Genomic DNA, 24,377 nt, shown 5'->3' with positions numbered 1-24,377 from the left:
GTGGGGGGGGGGGTTAGGGGGTTAACATATGGTTCAAACAAACAGCGCTAAACTGAAACAACTCCATCATTTTTGCACGAACTTCAATTCCTGTCGAGCTTCCAGCTGCACTTCCAGGTCGGATTTCTGCTAATGGGGGGGCGGTGTGCTGGTGTGTCTTGGTGGTACTGGGGCAGAGTGTTGATGGTGGGCTTGCTGGTGGGTGGGCAGCAGGGTGTGTTGGGGGAGGATGTTGGGGTGGGTGGTTGGCAAACACCGGATTGAGGAAACTGACGCGGCCACGTGTAAAAAACACCCCGCGTGCTTAAAACCGCTCCACCGCCCTCACTCAGCGCCTTCACCCGTCCATCCCTCTATTCTCCATCATGATGCACGTGCTTCTCTCCGCCGTGTTGGTCGCGCTCGTGCCGCGGGGTCTCGCGTGGAGCGCGAGCGCCAAGTACGCCACGAGCTGCCCGGAGCGCTGCCGTGCGGATCTTTGCGGGACCACGGTGGCGCGCTGCGCGTTCACGGTGCTGGATGACTGCGGCTGCTGCAGGGTGTGCGCGGCGCGACGCGGGGAGGCGTGTTACCGCACCGTGTCCGGCATGCACGGCGTGAAGTGCGGACCAGGACTGTACTGCCACTTCTACAAGGATGAAGACGAGTATGGAGAGGAGTACGGAGTGTGCAGAGGTAACGGAGAGAGAGAGAGAGAGAGAGAGAGAGAGAGAGAGAGAGAGGGAGGAAGACTCGGCGTTATATACAGATTTAGCACCGAAAATGCAAATAAATTAATATATACAGTAAAAGTTCTGCTACAAATGATATTAAAATGGAATAAAAATACATTAAAAACCGTTAGTCGGTTTACGAATTTATAAAAATCTGTTAAATATTCAGTATAAATTCTGTAAAACAGGTCAAAACCTGTGTACAATTGCTGTGAAAACACAGTAAAAATAAATTAAAAATAAGATAAAATCTTATCTTATTAATTTTTTTTAAATCTTGTATGATTTGCCAGGTTCTGTAAAAATACAGTAGAAATATAGTAAAAATACAGCGGGGTGATAATCCTGCATAAAGTTCTGATTGAAACCTGCAAAATGGTTCTTTCAAGCACATTTTTCAGTTTTAACAGTCTTGTCTAAACTTTACCCAGTCTGCGCTCCTCTCCAGGTGTTCAGTGTGGATTTATAAAGTTTATACTTTATACTGTGCTAAAGAAAACTGTTAAAAGTGACAAATGAACACAATGTGTCTAGTTAGAGACAGGATGTGTTTTTTAACACTGTTTTAAAAGTGTATTTCCATTTAACTTACTGTCCTGCTTTAAACCAGCCTAATGTTACTTCAATGGAATAATGACTCAAGTAGAAGGAGTAAGCATCAGGTCTAGAGGCTCTTTCAGTTCACCACAGAACCGCAGTGGAACATCTGAAGCTGAACAACGATAAATAAAGTAGAGGGTAGTCGATAAATTGCACAGAATAACATGAGCTACAGCATCTATCAACATAGGTATTGAAATAAGGTGCTGTTCTTCTCTGGCTATGTAAATGGAACTAGTTATTACTCATCTTGGACTGTGGAACATCACATTGGGCCACACCAGGCCCTGAATAATAAAGCCATTCTTTTATTAAATTGAAATTAGGAGAAACACGTTTCTTAAAGTGTCTCAGAATGCCTGAATCCATTGTAAACACTGGCAAAAGAGGGTAGAGGGGCCTAAATCCACACTCCCTTTGAAGTGCTGTACAATGGAACTGCATTAATGCCATCATGTAAAACATTGTGTTAACCACAAATTTGGGAACCATGAGTTATTTGTTAAAAAGGAAGCAATAAACTCAAAGGTGTGATGGAGAAAATCCTCAGAACAATAATAACACCCTGAAAATATAGGTGCAGGTGTTTGTGTAGCCCCACATTAAGCATTGCTCAGGGACAGAGTGAAATGAAAAACTGTTTGAGCATGTGGAAGAAACACAATAACACAAGAGGAAACAAGACTCAAAAGGGGACCTATCCTCCTCTGGTCTGCCCCAGATTATAGTGCAGTTATGATACAAGCAGGACAAGCTTACAAGGAGGATTAAACAGAGGCACTGTTGTGCATATTGAGACTGAACATGGTCATGTAGCATCATGCAACATGCAACAAACTGTAATGACTATTGAAGTAAATTTTATCCTCCAGGAAAACGGTATATATATATATATATATATATATATACATACATATATGTCTACACATACATGTACACACACACACACAACCATATCGCTGTTGTGGGAAGAAAACCTTGTGTCTCCAAAAGGAAAAAACCTCCTTTACTTTAAATGTAAGTCAATGGAACCAAGTATTTTGAGCTGTTTGTTTTGGTCCATTCTTCATGAAATTTACACACAATGTAAAGGGCAAGAGGCATTTTAAAATTACGGCAAAAACTGAAAAATGACAAAAATGGAGATATGAATTTTCTTCTGTCAGCAGCGATATGTACATAAATTTTGGAGCACTAACTACTGTCTAAATCATATGTCTAACGCATGTGTACCTACTGCTAATAGCAAATCATGTAATGTATGTAGTACACATACTGTAGACATCTACATAAATCATGAATTATGCCACTGCAAATCTTCACATCTTCACTCCTGTGAGAGACGCAGTGACTGAATCTGTATTCTATTCTATTAAATGAAGAATAATGAAGCTGATGATCAATTACTGTCACTTCTCTTTTCTTCTCCAGACTGCACATACGGCACGTACGGCATTGAGTGTCGGAAAACCTGCAACTGTAAAGGTGGAGGGCTGTGTGACAGAGAGACTGGAGCGTGCCTCAGCTTTAAATTCTTCACAAAATTGACCAACAAGCTCAAGGCACATGAAGGTGAGCCTTCTTTTAGGATATATTTCCAAAATATGTGTTTTTGTATGTCTACATGTACATTATAAGACTTAAATGAGCAAATGGATTTTGCTGTGTTTAACTATATTATCCACATCCACATGAAATCAAAGGTACACTTACTGCGCAGGGTTATTAGCAGTCTTGCTACTGAAGCTTTACTATGCTGATGTACAGTTGGAAACTGTAGCCCTTCATCAGTGGTCAGTGTTGCAGTGCCCATGCGTTGCCTCACAATTTATAAACAAGCGCCTACTTTATTCACTGTGGGTCAGTTTCTGACCACAGAGCCACTTTTGGCTAGACATTTGCGTGTGTTCTCGGAACACTAGACACACTACCATGTCAGTGTCATTGCTGTGCTGACAATGATCCATCACACAAATAATACCGAGCCAGCAGTAGTCCTGTGGTCAGAAACTGACCCACAGTGAATAAAGTAGGGGGTTGTTTATAAATTGTGAAGCAACACATGGGCTACAGTCTTGACCAAATGGAATGGCAAATGGCATAACACATCTTCCATAAATGTTAAATGTCTAAAAATGTTCCAGTTTAATTTTTTTCCTTAGATGTTGTCTTGTTACATTTAGTTTTCTCAAAGCAATATATTAAATTCAGTCAATAAATAGTAATGGTGCATTAAACTGTGCAGAAGTGTGTTTTCTATAGAGGATGCTATATTATTTGCACTTAGAAAATCCACAAAACATGCCATTTGACCAATGTTTTTGCATCCGTCTATATATAATGGACCTAGAAGGCAGACAGAGTACATAAAGTCAGTGAAAGTGAGTATATATAGTGACACATAGGCTATGTGTAACACTGTGTAGTTATTGCTACATTACATGTAACAAAACCTCAAATGTCTAAATGATATTTTACGAGAAGATTTTATGTAATAATATTATAGAAATTCTTGACCATTGCTATTGGTCCGTTCATAATGAAATGTTAACACAATGCAAAATATCATATAAATAAATAGACAATAAATTAAATAGACAGATACTGTATATAGATTGTGTAAATTATACATATTAAAAGTTCAGCTGGTTTTACTCTGCAGGTAATGAGGTGGCATCAGGAGATGGAGACAGCAGCAACAGCAGCAGCACTGACGCTGGACACACGGAACGGCCACCTGCTCCAAAACTCGCACCCCGCTGACCATAACCCCATTTACTCTTGGCCTAATCAGTCTACATGTAGCATAGTAAATTAAAGACAGAAAAGGGATATATTTTAATATGTTTAAAAAGGTATAAATATTATATCATTGTTTTTTGTACAATATTTGATACGTTGTTAATACCATGTCAGACTATGCCAAAGCATTTTGTGTATCTATGCTTAAACATACAGAGGGGTTCAAAGTCTGAGTCTGCACTATTTCTATCTCATTATTCCAGTTTAAAGGGGAATTCTATTGACTCCAAAATGTTCAGTCACTGAGTTTTAAACAAAATAATTCTAGTGGTTTGATGCAAAATACACAGCCCTACTGGTGACATCCTGTATGAATAAGAATGCATGGGCACGACTTAAGGCATGGGAAGTAAAGCAAGATCATTAAACCATGTCCATGACTTTGTAAGGCATGGGAACTAAAGTGTATCCACAACTTCGTAAGGCGTAGGATTAAGATCCTAATGTGTGGCCACAACTAAGTAAGACATAATCTTGTTCCCATGGCTTACTAAGTCGTGGGCACACGTTAGGATCATTAGAATGGTTAAATAGCAGGAAATTTGAAAAATACTGGTTACTGTTTTGGTTTACAATGCCCTGCATGCATCTCTCCACTATGAATGGATTTTGAAATATAAGTTTTACTTTATCTCAAAACTATCATAGCAGTGTTTCAGGCATCAGGTGGTGTATCTGGTTCCTATCACCACCACTGTGAATGATTCAGTCACAGTAAGTTTCTCTAGAATGGAGCACTTCACACAAAACCACTCTGAATGGCTCTGTTTACATCTGAATAATTAAATTATACAGAGATTTATTAAAATTAAAAAACAAAACAATGGAAATCCCCTTTAAACAATGTTGTGATCTTTACCATGTTAAGGCCATAATCCATTGAAGCTTGTGTTCAATCAACACAGATTTGATCTGCTGCCATTAAAGCAAAAGGGGAACCAAGTACTTAATAAATTCATAAATTCTTGTTAAAATGAGGAAGAAAAGAATGAAAACTAGAATCATTTTCAACAGACGTTTGGATCCTGCTGTATGTTTACATGCAAACTGTGTTAAAGGTTTGGTTACAAGTTTGGAAAAAATCCACTGTAGATGTCACCAGGTGTCACAAGGTGTCATTTTTATTTTATTATTATTATTTTTTTATAGGCACATGCGAACGCACGCATACAATGAATGTAAATGTATTATATTATTTATATAATCAAATATTCATAATTATGTGAAGCCACACACTTACTAATTTGAATCATAGTCTGCTGATGTACCTTTCTTTGAATCATTGCATCAGCCAGTCCACTTTAGTTTGGTTACTGGATGTGATGTAATTTGTCCTGAAGGCATTTTCAGGTTGAAGAGATGAAGAAACGAACTAAGGGCCTGTATGTCGGTGTGTGTTTTCTCTTCCTCCATGCAAAGTTCTGTATCTGCTCTAATCTGTGTGGAATTACACTTCTGGATCCTCATTTAAATCCTTTGATATTTTGTGACATCTGTAAAGATACTGTATGTTGCTATCCTGGTCTGATGCAGTGTGCACGGGCTTCAGTAATCAATTAAATTGAACATGAGAAAAAAAATGCTTTGTTTTCTTGCTGAGCATAGATATAAATTCCCACATTATGAATATGTAATTGAAAATGCTGTTTGAACTCATGAAAAAGACTCACAAAGCTTCTGTATTGTGTTACACATCTGTATAAATGCTCAGTAGCACTTTAATGATCAAAAAGATGCTGAAATGGAAAAAGATGGAAAATGCCTGCTGCCCTTTACATTGTGTAAAAAAATAAATGACCAAAAGACCAATAGAAACGGTCCAAAAATACTTGGAAAAAAAATCTACATTAAACATTAAGAACTTTTATGCTTCTCCTGTGCATTTGTAGTCAGGGATATACAAGGTTTTGCATCTACAGTGGCAACTTATTAAATTCAACTAAATGTTTCCTTAAAACACAATCTGACGCTAACCTCAATCCAGATAACCTAAATCCTGAACCCTAAAGTTGACACTTCACTTAAGCCTAAATCATGTTTTTATCTCTTCAACCTGAAAAGAACCTAAATCTAATACTTAGTCTAACCCATACCTTAATCCAAAACCTTAACCTAAAATTAAAAATCTGAACCTAAACCATAAATCCAAGACAGAAACCTAATTGTACACTAATACTCATACTAAACCTAATCTCAACCTAAATCTAACACTCATTTGAACCCTACCCTTAATCTGAAACCTAAACCTGACCCTAAATCTAATGCTCACTCTAACCCTAACCTCGATCTAAAATCTCAGCGTAACCCTAAATCTAGCATTTACTCTAACTTTAATCTCAATCCTAAATCTAAAACCTAAACCAAACATTAGGGCCAAAATTAGGGAATTTAAATGGCGCTTCGTGGCTTTGTGGCTTCGTGGGATCTCCAAACCACGGTGGCGGAACGGTTATCGCTCCAGACTAAGGGTCTAGCGACTCGGGTTCGCAACCAGGGCCAGCGGGCGTTTTATTTTTTTGGCTGGAATTTACCATGGAGCTCCGGAGCTCCGAAGCCCCGTCCAAAACTTTCCCCATTACTTCAAGCCGTTTGTAGCGTAATGGGCCAGCGCTCTCGGGTCTCGGCTCAGCGGCCCGAGTTCGAAACTCAGTGGGGCCCCTTTTATCTTGTGGAATTTACGAAGCTAATTGATTCCTTCCTTCTTTGCCCTAAACCCTCAGAACCATCCATCCATCCATCCATCCATCCATCCATTTTCTAATCCGCTTCTCCGTCAGGGTCGCGGGGACCCTCAGAACCATTAGGGCCAAAATTAGGGAATTTAAGTGGCGCTTCGTGGCTTTGTGGCTTTGTGGCTTCGTGCGATCTCCAAACCACGGTGGCGGAACGGTTATCGCTCCAGACTAAGGGTCTAGCGACCCGGGTTCGCAACCAGGGCCAGCGGGCGTTTTATTTTTTTGGCTGGAATTTACCATGGAGCTCCAGAGCTCCGAAGCCCCGACCATCCAAAACTTTCCCCGTTACTTCCAGCCGGTTGTAGCGTAATGGGCCAGCGCTCTCGGGTCTCCGCTCAGCGGCCCTAGTTCGAAACTCGGTGGGGCCCCTAGAATTTTGCGGAATTTACGAAGCTAGTTGATTCCTTCCTTCTTTGCCCTAAACCTAACCTTAAACCCTAGACCTAGCACATGCTCTAAACTTGACCTATTCTCAACCCTAAACCCTAAACCTAACACTCACCTAACCTAACTTCAATCCAAAACCAAAACCTAACCCTAAACCCAAAATCTAACACTCACTCTATCCCTGATGTTGATCTTGAACTTAATTCTAAAATTAACCCTAAACCCCGACCCTAATCCTAACCATAACATAAACGAATAAACCCTCTGAGGTTTGACTGAAGTTCAAACACTGTCTCAGCATCACAGGGTTTTAGCCCATCATTCCCGGTTCACTTCCTCTTTCTCACCAGTTAAACATGATGCACCTTGATCAGAAAGGTCCAAAAATACCCTCCCAAGGTTATAAATACCCAGCAGAGCCCACACCTCACCGAGCCCCTCGAACGAGGCTGTGTTCCCGCAGCCCACTTGTTTATTTCCTGTGCTTCCTGACACCTGTGAAAATGGCCTTACTTCCTGTTGTTGTTGTGTCTGCGTCGCAGGAGAAAAAACTCCTGGAATTTGTCAAGTGACACACGTCACAGGACAGGCAAGGCCGAAAGAAACGCACACCTTCCGGAGTCGCCGATCACTGGACTTTCCTTCCCAGAGCGTAAATCTAAACACCTAAGCATAAACAAGCTTCACTGACATGGGAAAAACACACAGCGCTTCACACAGCGGATTTATTTACCAGCTCACAGTAATTAGCCAGGAAGATGTTACACGTTGCAGGTCACTGAGGGCTTTATTTATGGCCAGGCGCAGCTTTACTGGACTAATTCATGTTTTTAAATGGCCAGTTTGCAAACACTGACTGCCACTGGAAAAGCTGAAATAGTGTCTTTTCATTCAACATAATGCTGGTTACACATGGTCACTACACATGGTTTTTGTACACTTTTTATTTTCCATTTGCTGCAAATATGTTTGTACTTGGCCAAAACTTGGACAAAACTGAAAGTGTACCAACAACATGAATGAATAAATAAATGCATCTCATAGCACTCAATTTTTTTAACTGATTCATTGATGAGGTTCACATAAAAGTGTAAACAGAGCAATACATTTGTGCATATAAAAAAGTTTGCATTGAGTAATCTGGGCTTTAATTAATTTATCAAATAAATAATACATTTCCAATAAAAACATCTCCTTCCTGATATTGCTTGTCTTAAAGAAAGTCTATTCACAGCTTCTCTGCTAAGATTTTCCTCCCTTTCATGCCTTATTTCCTCAACAGACCTTACTTTTTTGTTTTTTTACATTAAAGAAAACAAAGAATCTTGATTTTTGATTAAACTCTTGAAAAAAGTATTTAAATGTCCTTGGGTGAGTAATACATACATCAAACACATTGTTTTAGAACTTCAGAATCAGGGTTTGAGCCAGTCAGTCTGGAAGGAGCTGTGCTTGGATGTAATAAGCATTGATTTGGTGTTTGTATAAGATTTGACTGGCACAATGCAGCGTTCAGCAGTACAGACTCAGACACTTGCTGCATATATATATATGTATATATATATATATATATATATACATATATATATAAGAAAGGTTTTGATTAAATATTAATCTTTGCATCTGAAATGTTTGCTCATTTAGATCAATATTTAATCAAACAAAACCTTTCTTTCTTACTAATGACATTGGGCTTTTCTCTACAGAGTACTTAGAGGACATAAAACACAAAATGCCATAACCTTTGCATTTGCATATGTTTTATGTTAGAATTTGTTTACTCAATATGTTGAATTCAGCAAACAAACTTTTGTGTATTAACATGTGCAGAAGTATCTTCTAGGATGTTCACTTATTTACACTTCACTACAAAATCAACAAAACATAAAATTCATCAAAGAGCACCCAAATTAATAGAAGCTAAACTAATACATTCTTTCATAATTCAAGTCTGAAGGTATATAAAATGACAAGAATTTACTGGAAATAGATCAATCCTGTGTATTATGTATCATCTAATAACTTCATGCTGTTCCCCATATGCCTGAAATGTTCAAAACAAAGATTACAAGTACATCTACTTTAGAACAATAGTTTATGCCATGAGGCACGATAGAGAGAGAGAAGGACAGAGAGATAGAAAGAAAGAGAGGCAGTGAGTGGAGGTGAGGCATTGATAATGCTGATCCCCTGTGCTGCTGCTGGAATCTCTCGATCACGCTTGCTCCCGTTTGTTCCCCAGAGAACCGAAGAGCAGCCAAACAAAGAGGCAGCGCTCAATAACAGGAAGGCCATGGTGAGAAATACCCATTATCGCACTCCCCAAACACGTCAACATCGCCCTTCAGAAACAAAGGTGTGTGCAGCACCCAGTAAATAAGATTGATTTACGGCAAAGCCTGCAGCCCTGCCTCTGACATTATCCACTTGTTTATTAGTCCCAGTTCTGCGCATAACGAGGAGCCGCACAAGCAGCAGGCCATGACCTTCTAGGAAATGAAGCGACGTCTGGGTCCCCTGCTTGAAAAACAATGAATCGGATATCTAAATTTGGGAATAATTGAGCGGTGAAAATAACTGATTAGAGGAGTGGAATTCCACTGCACTCCCTTCCAGCAAGTTCTCGAGGTTGGCTTTGAAGATGGCTATATGGCCGCATTTTTGCACGCAGACCTGGATGCTGTGGCACCCTAAGAATGCCTAACACAATGGAATTCTCTTTATCAGAGGAATGTCAGTGATCTGCAAAGCAGGTAGAGCTTAAACTTACTGTAACAAGTTCAAGGTTGGGTTGAAGGTTATGCTCAGGTCAAGGCTATAAACCCAACAGACCGCATTGAAGATTTGGGTGACCAGTTTGCTTTGGTATAGGTTTATAGGTGAGTTTTTCCTTCAACAATACAGTGAAGACAACAAATCTCTATATCAGCTCCATCTCAACAGATTCATCAAATATACGGTACATACAAATGTCTATGTTTTAAACACTTCTCTGTAATATCTTGTAAACCTGTTAAAATCCGGGACAGAACTTCAGATTATAGCACTGTTAGAGCAGATAAACGTATATACAAATTCTATTATGATATTGACCAAAACTGTGCTACTTTGCGTGTTTCAAATAACCTAAAAGAAGCGGTAAAAAATTAGATTTATAACATTTTATATTCAGTATAAAAAGGCAGAGCTATAGAGGATTTCTATGGAGCCCTGCTGGTGACATCCTGTATAAATAAAAATAATGCATCGTCACACCTTATTAATGTGTGGAAACCAGATCCTAATGTGTGGAGTGAAATGTCATGTGATTGTTTTATGTTCTCTTCTGCAGATCTTCTCCATAATTCAGTTGTTTACATGTAAACAAAGTCATTCAAAGCAAGCTGATGAGAAATTTTGTAGAGAAACTTTGGGAGTCAAAATTGTTACAGTGGTGGTGATGAAAAGCATCCAAAGAGGGTAATGGCCCTGAAAGCTCCATCACATGAAGTTATTACATGAAGTGAATATGAATACCCCACCTAATGTCAGACACATTGTTTTATGATAATTTTGAGAAGCTTTTTGTCTAAAAAGAGAGAGAAAATAATCCCCAATTAGTTAGCACATATTTACCACTTTCAACATTGCATATAAAACCTCAGAAAATATGTATAGTTTTACTGGTGATTTTGGATAGTAAATTAAATGGCTACATTCATGTTGTAGACATGGTGAGCCCTGGTCCCTATCACTACTTCTGACACCAGTGTGGTATCAATGGAGAACAAGACATGATACAATGTTTTTTTCAGCGAATGCTCTTTGTTTGTTTTCAGTGAATGCTCTTTTTTGTTTTAAGTAAATGCTCTTTTATTGAGCACAACAGCAGGGGACAAACACAGCAGCATATACAACATCACAGCAATGATTAGGTGGGCTTGGTGGGAACCTCATAAAACCACAGGGATGGTTCCATACCCAAAAGTGCACCATACTGTTGATCTAATGTGCACAAATAAAGGGTGGGCTATGTCACACTTACCAAGAACCAAGCAGGACCAATAAACATACACAAGACTCAAGATCAGTGCTGTTGAACTGACATAACCATTCAATCATGATCTTTACCTTGACTTTTAAAAGCCACCTGCTCATTCAGTGTTTTTTTCCGAGAGCAAGGGTACTCATAAAAGTAAAAATGTAATCAATTAATTCAATCAATTAAAGCAGGAGTCTACAAACTTTTAGACATGTGAATCTGATTTGTGTCATTTATAGCCGCAACTCCCACTCTACATTCCACTTTATCACTGTCTATATGAATGTCACTCTTGCTGCGTGAGCTTTACTGAGCCTGTTTGCTCCAAGGACATCATCGCTGCTGCCAGCCTAAAAGTCCATTCTTTTGTTTAGTGTTTTGTTTAGCTCAGTGTTTGATTTGGTAATATTGTATTTTTTTCATGGTTTTAGGTAGATTTAGTTTTGCTGTGTTACAATGAGAAGTAACAAAGTAATACATTGCTAATACAACCACAAATATGACCAATGTGCTAAAGCACTTTGAAAAAAAGGGGTACAAAACATGTCCAAAAATAAGAAAGATACAGACCATTTTCACAATTAAACTTTTTTTTGCTCTGAGGTTTTCCTGAGGTGCAAGAAAAATAGAAAACAAATATGTTTTCAGAATGCATGCTTTTAGGTTAAACGACTTCACAATGTTATATGAGGAAATATTTTGTCTTTTCAAACATGCCTGTTACACAATGACAACCATACAATGTGCTCAGAAATCAAACATGAAACCTGTGATGTGCACAGTTAGGGCCATCTAGTGGAAGCTTGAGGCGAGTCATAAGCATCATCAGCAAGAAGGAATAGACTAATAGCAGCATTAGAGGACTAAAATAGACCCAACTCCATTTAGATCCCTGTGTTATACATATTGTTCTTATAGGATACTCAGAGCCATGGCAATGATTATAGAAAAATGTATGTTCCAAATCATTATCTTCACTCTCACTTTATTTGGATAGTCCACTACAGGCCCCTGTAGATTATGTATAAATATTCAAATTGTTAACTAACTATCTGTTGATCCTAAACAGTGGTGGGGTAAGGGTTCGGATTTTGACCAGGGTTAGGGCTAGGACCAGGGAAAGGGTTGGGTTTAGGTTTTGGGTTGAGGTTAAGGTTAGGGTTAGGGTTAGTGCAGGTTTAGAGATAGACAATGATGATCAAGACAATGATGGTCAGTTTAGCAGATATATAGTTGAATGTAACTTGAAATTAAATTAAGCATCTACAAAGTATCTAAAGTGGACTATCCAAATAATGTGTTACTATACCCTTTCCTTATCCTGACCATGAACAATCTAAAAAAGATGGCTCTGTAAGGGTTCTTTAGTAAAGGAAATGGTTCTATATAGAACCACAAACACTCAAAGAACCATTTGCATGATTAAAGGGTTCTTTGCATGGTGAAATGTTTTTTTCAGATCGATGAACAATGTGTTGTATATGATTCTATATAGAACATTTTTGAGATGGGTTCTAAATAGCACCAAAAAGGGTTCTTCTATTGCTACAAGCTTGACATCCTAACAATAAAAGAACCCTTTTGGGTGCTATATAGAACCCCTTTCAAAAACATTCTATATAGAACCATATACAACACATACTTTGTCAATCTAAGGAACTCTTTCATGATATAAAGGACCCTTTAGTCATACACAGGTTCTTTGAGTGTTTGTGGCTCTATATAGAACCATTTTCTTTTTTAAGAGTGTAGGCTAGGCCTGTGTTTTCCAGCCCTGTACAAAGAAAAGCTTTGGAAACCACACTACACTATCAGTGACATCAGTGATATAGTTACAAATGTAATACATGAATCGTATGAGGTGACCATATGCCCTTTTTCTCCAGGGTATGACCTTTTTTTCAGGGCCAAAAAAAGATTCATAAATTGTCTGAAATATCAGGAATTGGTCTTTCATGTTGACATTTGCTTTCTACCTTCTGCTTCCTGTGCACTCTTTTTTGAAAACCAAATAACTTTCCAAAAATTAACCAAAATTATTATGGAAAACATATTTTGATGTTAAAAAGGCACTGTGCAGCTCCCTCCTCCTTACTGTTAGACCCCACAGAAATGGTATGTAAAATAAGCCATTCAGATTCTGTGGTTCAGAACAGGGGTATCAAATGTTCCATGCCTTAAAGGAGAATTGGTGATGGTATGTGACTGTTCTTAGGATGCAGCCATGTAAACGTTGCCATGGTGATAACATTATTGGTGTTATGTTAGGTAATATTATATCCTAAAAATATTTTGAACATGTGAGTTCTAATAGTGTATTTCTGTTGAAGTATTTTGTTGTTGTTATGCATGAAAAAGTACATCTGGAATTCAACTCTGAAGATTCCTATATGTCAGCAAAAAAATCTATGGATTATTCCTCTGCTGTGTCTAACTAAAACGTTGGGAACACTGAACTCTTGGCAGAACCATCCACTGACCGCTACGGCATTCTGCTGTTGCCACTGGTGGTGCATGAAAAAGCATTTAATTGTCTATTTGTCTGTCTACTCATGTCATAATTTAAATGCCGCATTAGCATTGCTCCTCATTGAACACACTGGTTTAAGTTCATCAGTTAATTAGCAAGGCCTTCATAAGCTGAACTCGGAGGTTTATTAGAGGGAAAATGCTCATCTCTGCAGAGCTGTGTCCTGGAAGCAACCCAGTTTTACATCCTGGTCTAGAATCTAATCCTAAACTACTTGTTGCACGTTGTGTCACTTGCTCACCTTGATTTATGTCATATTTAAGAACATTTGTATAACTTAATGTGTTGAGAAGACCTAGACATGAACTAGGCCTACTAACACACAAGCAAAGGAAATTAAAATCATGACTTTTTGAAGGACTGCAATTGAACTGTAACCAGTTGCAAATTATGTTGTTGATTCATACATCCTTACTATTGCTCTATGGATTTTTGTTCTGACCATGTCTAGGACAGCATGCTGTGGTGTTAGCACAGAGTAAGACGCAGGGGAGCCATGATTCTTCTGCTCTTTTATTAAACACCAGGGCACAAAGGCACATAAAAAGCATTCACAGGAAAGGTCACCACTAGCCATAGACTTCCACGCTGTGGTGACCCACCCCAACACGAAACATCCCGGCTCCATGACACAGAGTAACACAAATAACACATATGCATACCTTTAAACTATTAGTTTTGGGTCCATGTTGGACCTTGCGGGTGGTGGGGCCCACATGGTCCTTCCATGTTGCCTCTTCGGCACAACCCCCAGGCCTGGCTCCAGGGATAGATCCCGGTAACCCTCTCTAGGGCAGGGTGCATGGTTTTCTGTGTCCTTTTTTTATGGAGGATTTTTTAATCAAGGTAGTCTGGGTCTTCACTCCAAACTTGTTCGCCCTAGGAGGTCCTACCAGGAGCGTTTTGCTCCCAACGACTTAGCTCTGAAGATCCGGAGACCACACAAACCCTTCTGTCACGGCAAGGCCCCAATCCAGGAAGGGATTGAGAGAAGCCACTTGAGGTGGTTCAGGCATCTGATCCGGATGCCCCCTGGATGCCTCCGGGTGGGGATGTACCAGGCACAGCCTACAGGGACAAGACCCTGGGGTCATCTTAGGACCTGCTGGAGGGATTATATCTCCAAGTTGGCCTGGAAGTGGCTTGGGGCCCCCCGGAATGAGTTGGAGGAATTTGCGGGAGACAGGGTTGTCTGGGATTCTCTGTTCTCCCAGCTGCTACCTTGACCCTATCTGGACTAAGAGGTTAAAGATGACGATGATGATTATGCGCTTAAAATCCCTCAAGGACAAAAACACAAGTGTCTCCACCTTCATTTGTGTTCAACCTGTGGGGCTGGACAAATAATGGGAAGACTGAAAAGAAACTGGTGGAGTAATGGATATATGCATATATATACTATTCTGTCTATTAGACCATTTTTCTGTAGGAGAAACAGTGGGTATAACGGTGGGTTTGCTGCCACCTGTTAATTTAACAAGTGACACTTAAAATCAACACTTCTGTCACCCTTTAAACAAAGGTAATAAATAGAAATGCAATTTTATTATGTGAAAAATGTAAATTCTCAACCACACATATCCCTGCTGGGTCAAATTCTTATCAAGAGCACCCGATCAGGAGCTAATGATTATGTTAGAGAATATATTGAAGGAATCTGTCTTATTTAAACCTTAGATTTCCGGTTTGCTCTTTGTTATTGAAGTGTGTGGTATCATCAGGCCTGAATCAGAAGAGCTGTCCAAGGCCTTTAGAAAGAAGATTGTAGAGTAATATGAGTCTGGAAAGGAGTCAAAGATAGAGTTCTGGCCACAGTATCAGAAGCCATGTTTGACAAAAAACTAAGACAGCATTTGATCAGAAGAACCTCATACCAACTGTAAAGTGGGCTGTAAGTACAAGAACCCCTTTAAACATTGCAAAGAGAATTATGCCTCAAACTTCTTTTCATGTGTAGTTTTTTGATCTAACACTAGGTGGAAATACACCCTCAATTTTAGGGTCATAAAAAGTAAATGGAGGTGTTTTTTTCGGTCCATCGTGAAAATAAACTATAATAAAACTACTGGATTTCACAGAGCTTTTGTAGGAATCTCATAAATTCCAAAAATTACTGAAATGATCAGTTTATTTTTACTAAAGGGCATCATAGATTACCATGGCAACTAAAGGAGGTGAAAATCCCATAGATTAGGGATCATGATTTTTTAAATGCGATTTTAATCTGAAGCTTACACTGTGTGGGATAAATGAAAAAATCGAAGGACACACACATTTCCAGGATTTTTTATTAACCAGATTTGCAATATCAACAACATAACTTGCTCTGTAATGGGCCCAACTGGGATTTTGAATAATGACATTTTCAGTCAGTTGTTTATTTAAATAACATTAATCAAAAGTTACATCAAAAGTCTAAGGCAACCGTTTGCGCGGGTGATAGGTGTTGTGTGTTGTTATTCTAATAATTATTAATTTGACAAACATTATTAAACAATGAAGTTATGATTATGTGGACTTTGCTTGTTTTCATATTTATTAATTGTTCATTTGTAAAAAAAAAAAAAAAATACATGCACGCGAGCGCCCCCCTGGACAGACGGCGCCCCTAGCATTTGCCTATATCGCCTAATGGAAGGGCCGGCCCTGCAAGAAACACTCAGTGCGTTCACGGAGAAAAGCAATACTTCGCAAAGAGCAAATACTAAACTAACTAATCAGGAGAAAATCATGAACAGGTGAGTAACATCAATATTCGGGAGAGCGAGAGCGCTGATAGGCTGAATGTGAAGGGTCAGGAGTCACATGACTCCGCTGAGGCGTCTGGGTGATAGAGTCCGACTCCGGGAACAGCAACGAGGGAAATAGTTCAGTGTAGGGAGTTCCCAGAGGATTCTGGGAAGTGTAGTTCCTGTCCTTTGGATAGTCCGCAGTCGTGACATTAGCAAATGAGTCATAATTATGCTATGACATTTTGGTACAGATGTAGCAGCGACATTCAAATACAGTGTGAATGCACTTACCTGCTCAGGTTTTCCATAAAAGTCTTAAAATTGCGAAGCAAATTTGTCAAAAAAATTAATTAATTGGTTGATTGCTGATCGTGTTTTGACCAAAAATCTGTTGATTCTGGTTGTGCATTCCTTCTACAGATCTTGCCAGTTTGATCCCCAGAGCCGACAGCACATGACTGAGCTGTCCTTGAGCAAGATACCTAACCCCCAATTGCTCCCCGGGCACTGCGGATTGGGCTGCCCACTGCTCCGGGCAAGTGTGCTCACTGCCCTCTAGTGTGTGTGTGCTCACTAGAGTGTATGAGGTGTTTCACTTCACTCACTTCGAATGGGTTAAATGTGGAGGTGAAATTTCCCATTGTGGGATGTATAAGGGTCACTTAATCAAACACAGCATGACATGAGTGTTAGACATCATTCCTATAGTAGGGTAATATAGTGAAAAAATAACCATGATGGTAAGATGACCCCCTCTTTTCTCCTGACCAAATGATAGGGGCCAAATCGAATGTCAGCACATTTACAGAACGGCAACAACTAATTATGAAATTCCATCAGGATGACTGCATTCCTTTGGATTTATAACCCTCAGAAAGTTACCATTAATTAATGTACATAATATCATTACAATTACTATTTAATTGATAAACAAGCTGGCATTTTACTGCTGTTTGTCTTTTGTCATTGCTTACTAAAAGGAATAATTGATTAATTGACAATAATGTGCTGGAATGTTCTAGTGAAAGGAACGTTGCTGTTAATAAAGATTGATTGATTGACTCAATTTGCTTTATGCTCATCAAATAAAGGTGCCAGAAAGGGTTCCATGGAGAAATGACATAGATCGCTCCAAAGACCCCTTTTTGGCACCTTTATTTTTTAGTGTAAGTGCCATCCTTTAGTATTGTATAGTATCCATTAAACTCAGTCTGGAAACAATGACTTCAGAAATATTTATTCTATTACACCTTTATTGCATTACATTTATTGTATTACATCTTGACTTAGATCTATTTTATAACATCTGCATTACAGAGAAAACCACTGGTTATGCTGCTTTTGCACACATTTCAGAAGTCTTTTTTTTAGCAAGAAGACATTCTGACAGTCTACTTCCCTCCTCTGAGTTCTAAATGCTTTCTCCTGCTATTACTGTGATAAAATTCCATTAAAGTGGAATTTCAAACTCTAAAACATTCTTTGTTTTAAAGTTCATAACTTGGAGTCCAAAAGATCCTACATCACAGCTGGTTCTCAAAAGCTGTGTATTCTCTCTCGTTGCCCTGAACGCCTTCTATGATGTGTGCGAGGCCTGTGCGGGTGGAATATTTGAAGATGAAAGCTTTCATGAGGTTGTAGCGATAGTGGGATTGTGAGAAACTGTAGACCACTGGGTTCAGGCAGCAGTGGAGCAGGGACAAGCCCTGGGTCAGGTGTAGCGCAACAAAGAGTCCATTCTCTGCCTCACAGCTAAGTGGTAGCAGCCCAAGCATGGCCATGGCATCTGCCAGAAGGACTCCTTGATATGGTGCCCAGCAGGCCAGGAAGACCACAATATAAGTAAGGATGTTCTTCTTGCTGACACTGTGATCTCGGCCCCTATTTGAAGAGGCCAGAGTATTTGCTAGCAGTGCGGATGAGGTGGCAAAGACACAGAAGGGCACAGTAAAACCCAGCACTACAAAGCTTAATTGCAGGCCCACCATCCAGTCCATTTGGTTGTTTTCTGGGTAAACAGGACGGCACAAAGTCACATCGCCGTGCACAGACGGAACTGATTGGAGGAAGTGGGTGTCAGGCACTGAAACAATCAGAGCAACTAACCATACTCCAGCACAGACCAGACGCCGCATAGTCTTTTCCCTTTGACAGGAGGCCTCATCTGTCCAAACCACAGTCAGGTAACGTTCCACACTCATGCAGGCCAAGAAGAAGATGCTAGCGAACAGGCTGACACTGAAGGTCAGGTGAGTTAGCTTGCAGGCAGCTTGACCAAAAGGCCAATGACCCTCCTGTGCAATCGAGATTGCCCATATGGGAAGTGTGGCCACCACACATAGATCAGCCACAGCCAAGTTGAGAATATATAAATGCATCTCATGATGGTGTCGACGCTCTGAGCGTAGATTGATCCAGATTACCAAGCCATTGGTAGCCACACCCACCACAAAGATGAGGACATAGAGGGTGCACATGGTCTGGAGGAGGGTTGAACGTCTGAAGTAGGTGGGACACATTTGGGTCTCTACCTGTGACATGTTGTGGTGGTCTGTCATATTGAGACTGTCCCATGCAGTGAACAAGTCGGAGAGTTCACTGGCAGCGCTCATTTTTTATTAGTAGAGGATCTGGAAAAAAAAGAAAATCAATCAAATATAGCTAAGGAGAAAAAGAAGTCAATACTATTAGATCACTGAGTGGGGCTAGAGAAGAGATAATGTCATCAAGAATGACAAAAATGAGCATAGTTTATATAACACCTTTCATAGTGCTATACAACAACAAAGGCAAATAATATTATTAAAATTCGGTCCCGCTTTATATTCAGTGTCTCTAATAGAGACACTGTAGAGTTACACAGGAATAACATATGCAACAACATCATAATTACTGATGATTTAGCCAATGTTACAGAACTACAGCCTATGTATTTACACGTGTATCAACTTCAGTTTTGCCTCATGTAATGACATTATTGTATCCTTTTGATACACTACAGATCCGAAGTCTTTTCCGGCAGTTAAAAGAAGTATGTTTTACATAACATTACAGTTATGTTTCAAAGAATTACTGTGGAATAAATGTCTGTAACAAGGTGACCAAATCACATCACATCACATTGATTAATACCATTCTGTATTTGCACGGTACGTTTATAACAACTACACAGGAACCTTCCTGTAGTGTAGTGTTAAAGTTACACTTTAAAACAAGTGGACAGTTCTGTGAAGTGCGTAATCACAGAGAGGCAATTCAACATATTTAATTAATGTCATGAAAGTTATATTTTAAGATAAGGGGACACCTGCTGTACTGTCACATTACAGAATGGTTTAATGTAAATGTTAGCTAAATGTTAGGAAAGCTGGCAAACACAGTGTCCTTTTTCTGCTGGGAAAAAAAACTGATTACAAATTTAATTACATTTGTGTTATTACCCTTGTGTAGTACAAAGTGAATAGGGTGTCACAACTATTAAGAGACACTTATGTAATCACATAAGCTGGACTTCTCTAATCCATCTGTAACAGTGACTAAATCATTAGTAGTTACTTTGTTGTTCACGTGTAACTACACAGTCATTAGAGACACTTCATGAAGTGGGACCTAAAATTCATTTCAAAGGATGAGCCTTTGATGTGTATATTAGGTCATTTGATATACAGTTGTATGCAGATGTTTGGGTGCTTCCTGATCAAATAACATACGGCTTCATTCACAAACCGTTCTTAAGAAGAAATTTCTTCTTATAACCCACTTTTGCAGTTTTCACAAGGATTCTGACAGTCACAAATGTTTTCTTATTTGGGATTTGTTCCTAGGTAAGAACAGAGTCTATTTCTCACTTCTGCAGTTTAAGAACGCTGAGAAAAAGAGAGTTCTGCTCAACTTAAAACGATATAGTAACTGATTTTATGGCTTGTCTTGAGTTGACTCAGCTCGAAGACACCAGAGTTCACCCAAATGTCTCAAACATCTCAAACGTCTTAGTTGAGTCAAAAATACTCCAACTGCTGTTTTCACGTCTGCATCTCAGTTAGATCATCTAAAATGAGTTTGTGGTTATTTACTCCGTTTTCCCCACTAGTTGCAACACCTTCTATCACACAGTCCCATCTGGCATATTTTCCTCGTGGGCTTCCAGACATGGACAGCTAAGATATTGCTGGGATTCAAAGTAACAACCTCCTGATGTTGGAATGAATTATTAAACAATTGCACCGCAAAAGCCTACATGATGTCTTAAAGCCAAAACACCTAATATTTTCTCCTGTATATTAAACATTTGTAGACACAAAATCTGAGTTGCTTCATGCGATCCTGTATGGTGCAGTGGACCAGTAAGCTGTCACCCCAACAGGAGGTTGTGAGTTTGTGCCCCAGCAATGCTGCTGCCATCCATAAGTACATACTCAAGAGGAAAAATGTTTATCAGGATTGTATGATGGAAAGAGTCCTGACTAGTGGGGAAGCTGAGTATAAAAACATGCTTGTTTTATTCAACTAAGAAGTTTGAGCTGTGTGAACTTTTGTGTCGTCAAGTTGAGTCAAATCAGGAAAAGCCAGGTAATCAGTTACTGTATCATTCTGAGTTGAGCTCACCTCTCATTTTTAACAGTGAACACGTCATTAATCTCACATAGACTCTTTCATAGGACCTTTCTCAAGAACAAATTAAGGAAAAAGGTTGGGAAGATATTGGAAGTAATAGTTCCAAACTATACAATCACGAACTCTTCCCTCTTCCTTTTCTCACACACAAACACATACACACACACACACACACACACACACACACACACACACACACTCACACACACACACACACACACACACCACACGCACACACACACGCACACACACACACGCACACACACACACACACACACACACACACACACACACACACACACACACATACACACACACACACACACCACACACACGCACACATGCAGAATACTCTGTACAACAATGTTAATTCTCATGTCACAGACACTATTGGTGTTGTTAATGTCTGCTTTTCATTAAGTCTACTGCTTATTTTCTCAGTATTATTACTATCTGTAATAGTATATAGTATTAATATCTGTCCTTTTTCCTTTTCTTGGTGTTGTCTGTCTATCTGTTTGTTTGTTTATGCTTATATTATAAAAGTAAATATTTATATTTATAAAAATAAAAAAAACTTTAATAGTCCTAATTAAACAATGAAAAAAAGCTAGATTTTGGTGAATGAGGCCCATCATTTTGTTGATTTTCTAAGTGAAAATAAGTACACATCCTCTATGTTTCTGCATATTGGGGAAAATAAAATAAAATGTGGCCTGAGCAAAAGATATGGCACATTTTAGCATTTATATATTTTCTAATGTGCTAAATTCAGCAATTAAGTAGAAATTGTATAATAACATTTACAGAAAAGGCCATTTAAGTTGAGGATGTGCAAACTTTCAGAAAATGAACAAAACAGGTGATCTGACTTGGGATGTTCAAACTGTTGGATTAGAAGTCTTTCTAGACAATGCCATTAATGATGGATTGCTTCGTAACATTGTCAAAACAGCATACTAAAAATGGTCAGAGGATTTTAATGTTGAAGTCTTTGTCCGACCATTGTAAATGACTCTGAGTGATGTTTGGAATGGATTTTACATTGTGTGGTTGCAGGGTTGTTGATTGACTTCTGATGTTAGTTTTGGATTTGACAGCAGATCCAGCATATACAAGCAGCCTCATTCTAACTGTCAGCTGATGTCCAATGGTAACATCTTCGGAAACATATTTAAAGGCCATTATTGAATGAATGCAGCAAATGAGGACACAAATAAGTGCCCTGCACAACACACACACACACACACACACACACACACACACACAAGAAAGTGCAGGGTAAAATGTACACTAGCATTTAAAAGCTTAGAATCACTTCTCATTTTTAAACCTGCTGTTATTAAGTTAAACTGTGTAGACTGAAATACTATAAACCAGGCACTGGACAGATTTTGGGAACATCTAAAAGTTATCATAAATAATGCACTGTAATTCTTTATTTACAGTAACTACGTTGTTCAGGGAGGTGGGAAGGGAGGCTCGGCTGGGGGTGCTGAAGTTTTAAGCACCGTAGCAGCGTGACGTAACCAATGACGTGGTGCAAAATGATTAGCCTTTTTTTTATCATTTACATCAAACACAGTGTGTCTTGCAGTGTTATAATGAGGCGAGATGACCACAACACATATATCTGACAACAGACCACCGTCCTCCCTCTGCGCTCTCCTTCTGGACACACTTTATGCAAATGAGCTAAGTGGTAACCAATCAGATTTTTGATATGTCAGTCACAATGCAGTGAGATTTAACGCTGAAACGCGCTCTGAGTGGGAGATTCAACGGTTGATAAAAACATCATCATTAATATAGATGATTATTTTTCAGTTTAAAAACAATATTGGGCTGCTTTGGGACTTTACGCACGTTGCAGCTCTGGGTAGGCATATTTCTCTTCTTCCTCAACCTTTAACCAAGGCTTATTATAAAGTTCACACGTTATAATAATAATAATAACAATAATAATAATAATAATAATACTACGTATTATTATTATTATTATTATTATTATTATTATTATAATAAACAGTTAAACTCTCAGGTGCTGCTGCAGCCCTCTCACAGCACGCCCACTTCCCTCATCCCTGGCCGAGATTTGGTCACCCCTTGTGTACACATAAAGTAGAGTGAAAAAGCTTTAGGCACTTTAGCCGCTGTTTAAAACCTTTTATCTTGGCACTAAGTGTGTTTTTGACAGTTAAGCACCACATACCATTAGACTAAGTACAAAAACCATAAATACAGCAAAAAGTTTCTAATTTTGAAAAAAGCAGAGGACATCTGGATCTAGTCTAAAACAGAACAATAAAATGAAAAGGCTGGAGACGAGACGGGGTGCGTGGAGTTAATACAGAGAGTTGAATTGTATTATGTATAATTATCTTCCCTGACTAAAGGTAGTGATAACAGGGGTCCCAGTGGTACTTCTGTAACTTTATTCTCAGGATTTATATATATATATATATATATATATATATATATATATATATATATATATATATATATATATATATATATATATTATGCATATGTATGCATGTATATAAACGCGGAGTTCTTTCGCGAGCAGAAATGTATGGATTTCAATGCCATTTCAATACAAAGCTGACGGAGCTGCCACCAGGTAAGATGACTTAAATACAGCTAATGTCAGGCTTGTAAATCTTTGGAGGAGTTACAGCGAGAACATGAGTCGAAATGCTGGTATTGACCTTAAACCCTGGTTTACAGTTGGTTAGTGAGGCGAGAAGGCGGTGTTTTTATGAGAGACGCAACAGAAGCTCTTACCTGCCCGGGCTCAGAGCGCGGCGGTGTCACAGCGAGGTTAGAACTGCACGAGCAGAAGCTCCTCAGACTTTCGTTTGCCGTTTCAGTCAGGACGTTAACGCAGATAAAGCCCTGCACAGTCGGCGACGCCCCTCACAGCGCTTTCATGCCGAGGACAGGTCGGTGTTTGAGCTGTACTGTGCACGAGGGGAAGGGGGTGGGGGGCGGGGGGTGTGGTGTGGGGGGCATATAGGCAGATGTCAGACAGTAATACTGCATCTCCACCGGCACACTTTCAGCACCACTCAGGGCCCCGGTCCAAATGAACAGCACAGTTAGGTCCATTGCCAGTTAAACCCTAGCCCCTGCGACTTAGCCCGTATCCTTCCGTTCTGTTAGGGCTACATGGCCCTCCAAACACAGTTTTTTTCAGAGATACATGTTGCTTTTTATGAGAAAAAAAGCAACATAAGCTCA

At 39.3% G+C, this 24,377-nt stretch overlaps 2 protein-coding genes across 2 annotated transcripts; one reads left to right on the top strand and one right to left on the bottom strand.

Annotated features, from left to right (window-relative positions):
* Positions 1–265: 265 nt before the first annotated feature.
* Positions 266–5,695, top strand: esm1 (endothelial cell-specific molecule 1). The gene is made up of 3 exons (XM_017713621.2): positions 266–675; positions 2,745–2,885; positions 3,976–5,695. Exons 1-3 carry the CDS (start codon positions 366–368, stop codon positions 4,074–4,076), a joined length of 552 nt encoding a protein of 183 aa, XP_017569110.1. The 5' UTR covers positions 266–365; the 3' UTR covers positions 4,077–5,695.
* Positions 5,696–17,755: 12,060 nt separating this feature from the next.
* ackr3a (atypical chemokine receptor 3a) lies at positions 17,756–24,058 on the bottom strand. Its single transcript, XM_017713617.1, has 2 exons — positions 23,922–24,058; positions 17,756–19,150 (listed from the first exon to the last, which is right to left on the bottom strand). The coding sequence occupies exon 2, from the start codon at positions 19,130–19,132 to the stop codon at positions 18,044–18,046; it is 1,089 nt and encodes a 362-aa protein (XP_017569106.1). The 5' UTR covers positions 19,133–19,150; positions 23,922–24,058; the 3' UTR covers positions 17,756–18,043.
* Between the last annotated feature and the right edge of the window lie 319 nt (positions 24,059–24,377).

The sequence above is a fragment of the Pygocentrus nattereri genome, chromosome 16 (assembly GCF_015220715.1).
Source record: "Pygocentrus nattereri isolate fPygNat1 chromosome 16, fPygNat1.pri, whole genome shotgun sequence".
NCBI lineage: Eukaryota > Metazoa > Chordata > Actinopteri > Characiformes > Serrasalmidae > Pygocentrus > Pygocentrus nattereri.
The sequence above is the reverse complement of the archived record's forward strand: the minus strand, read 5'-3'. Positions and strand labels throughout refer to the sequence as shown.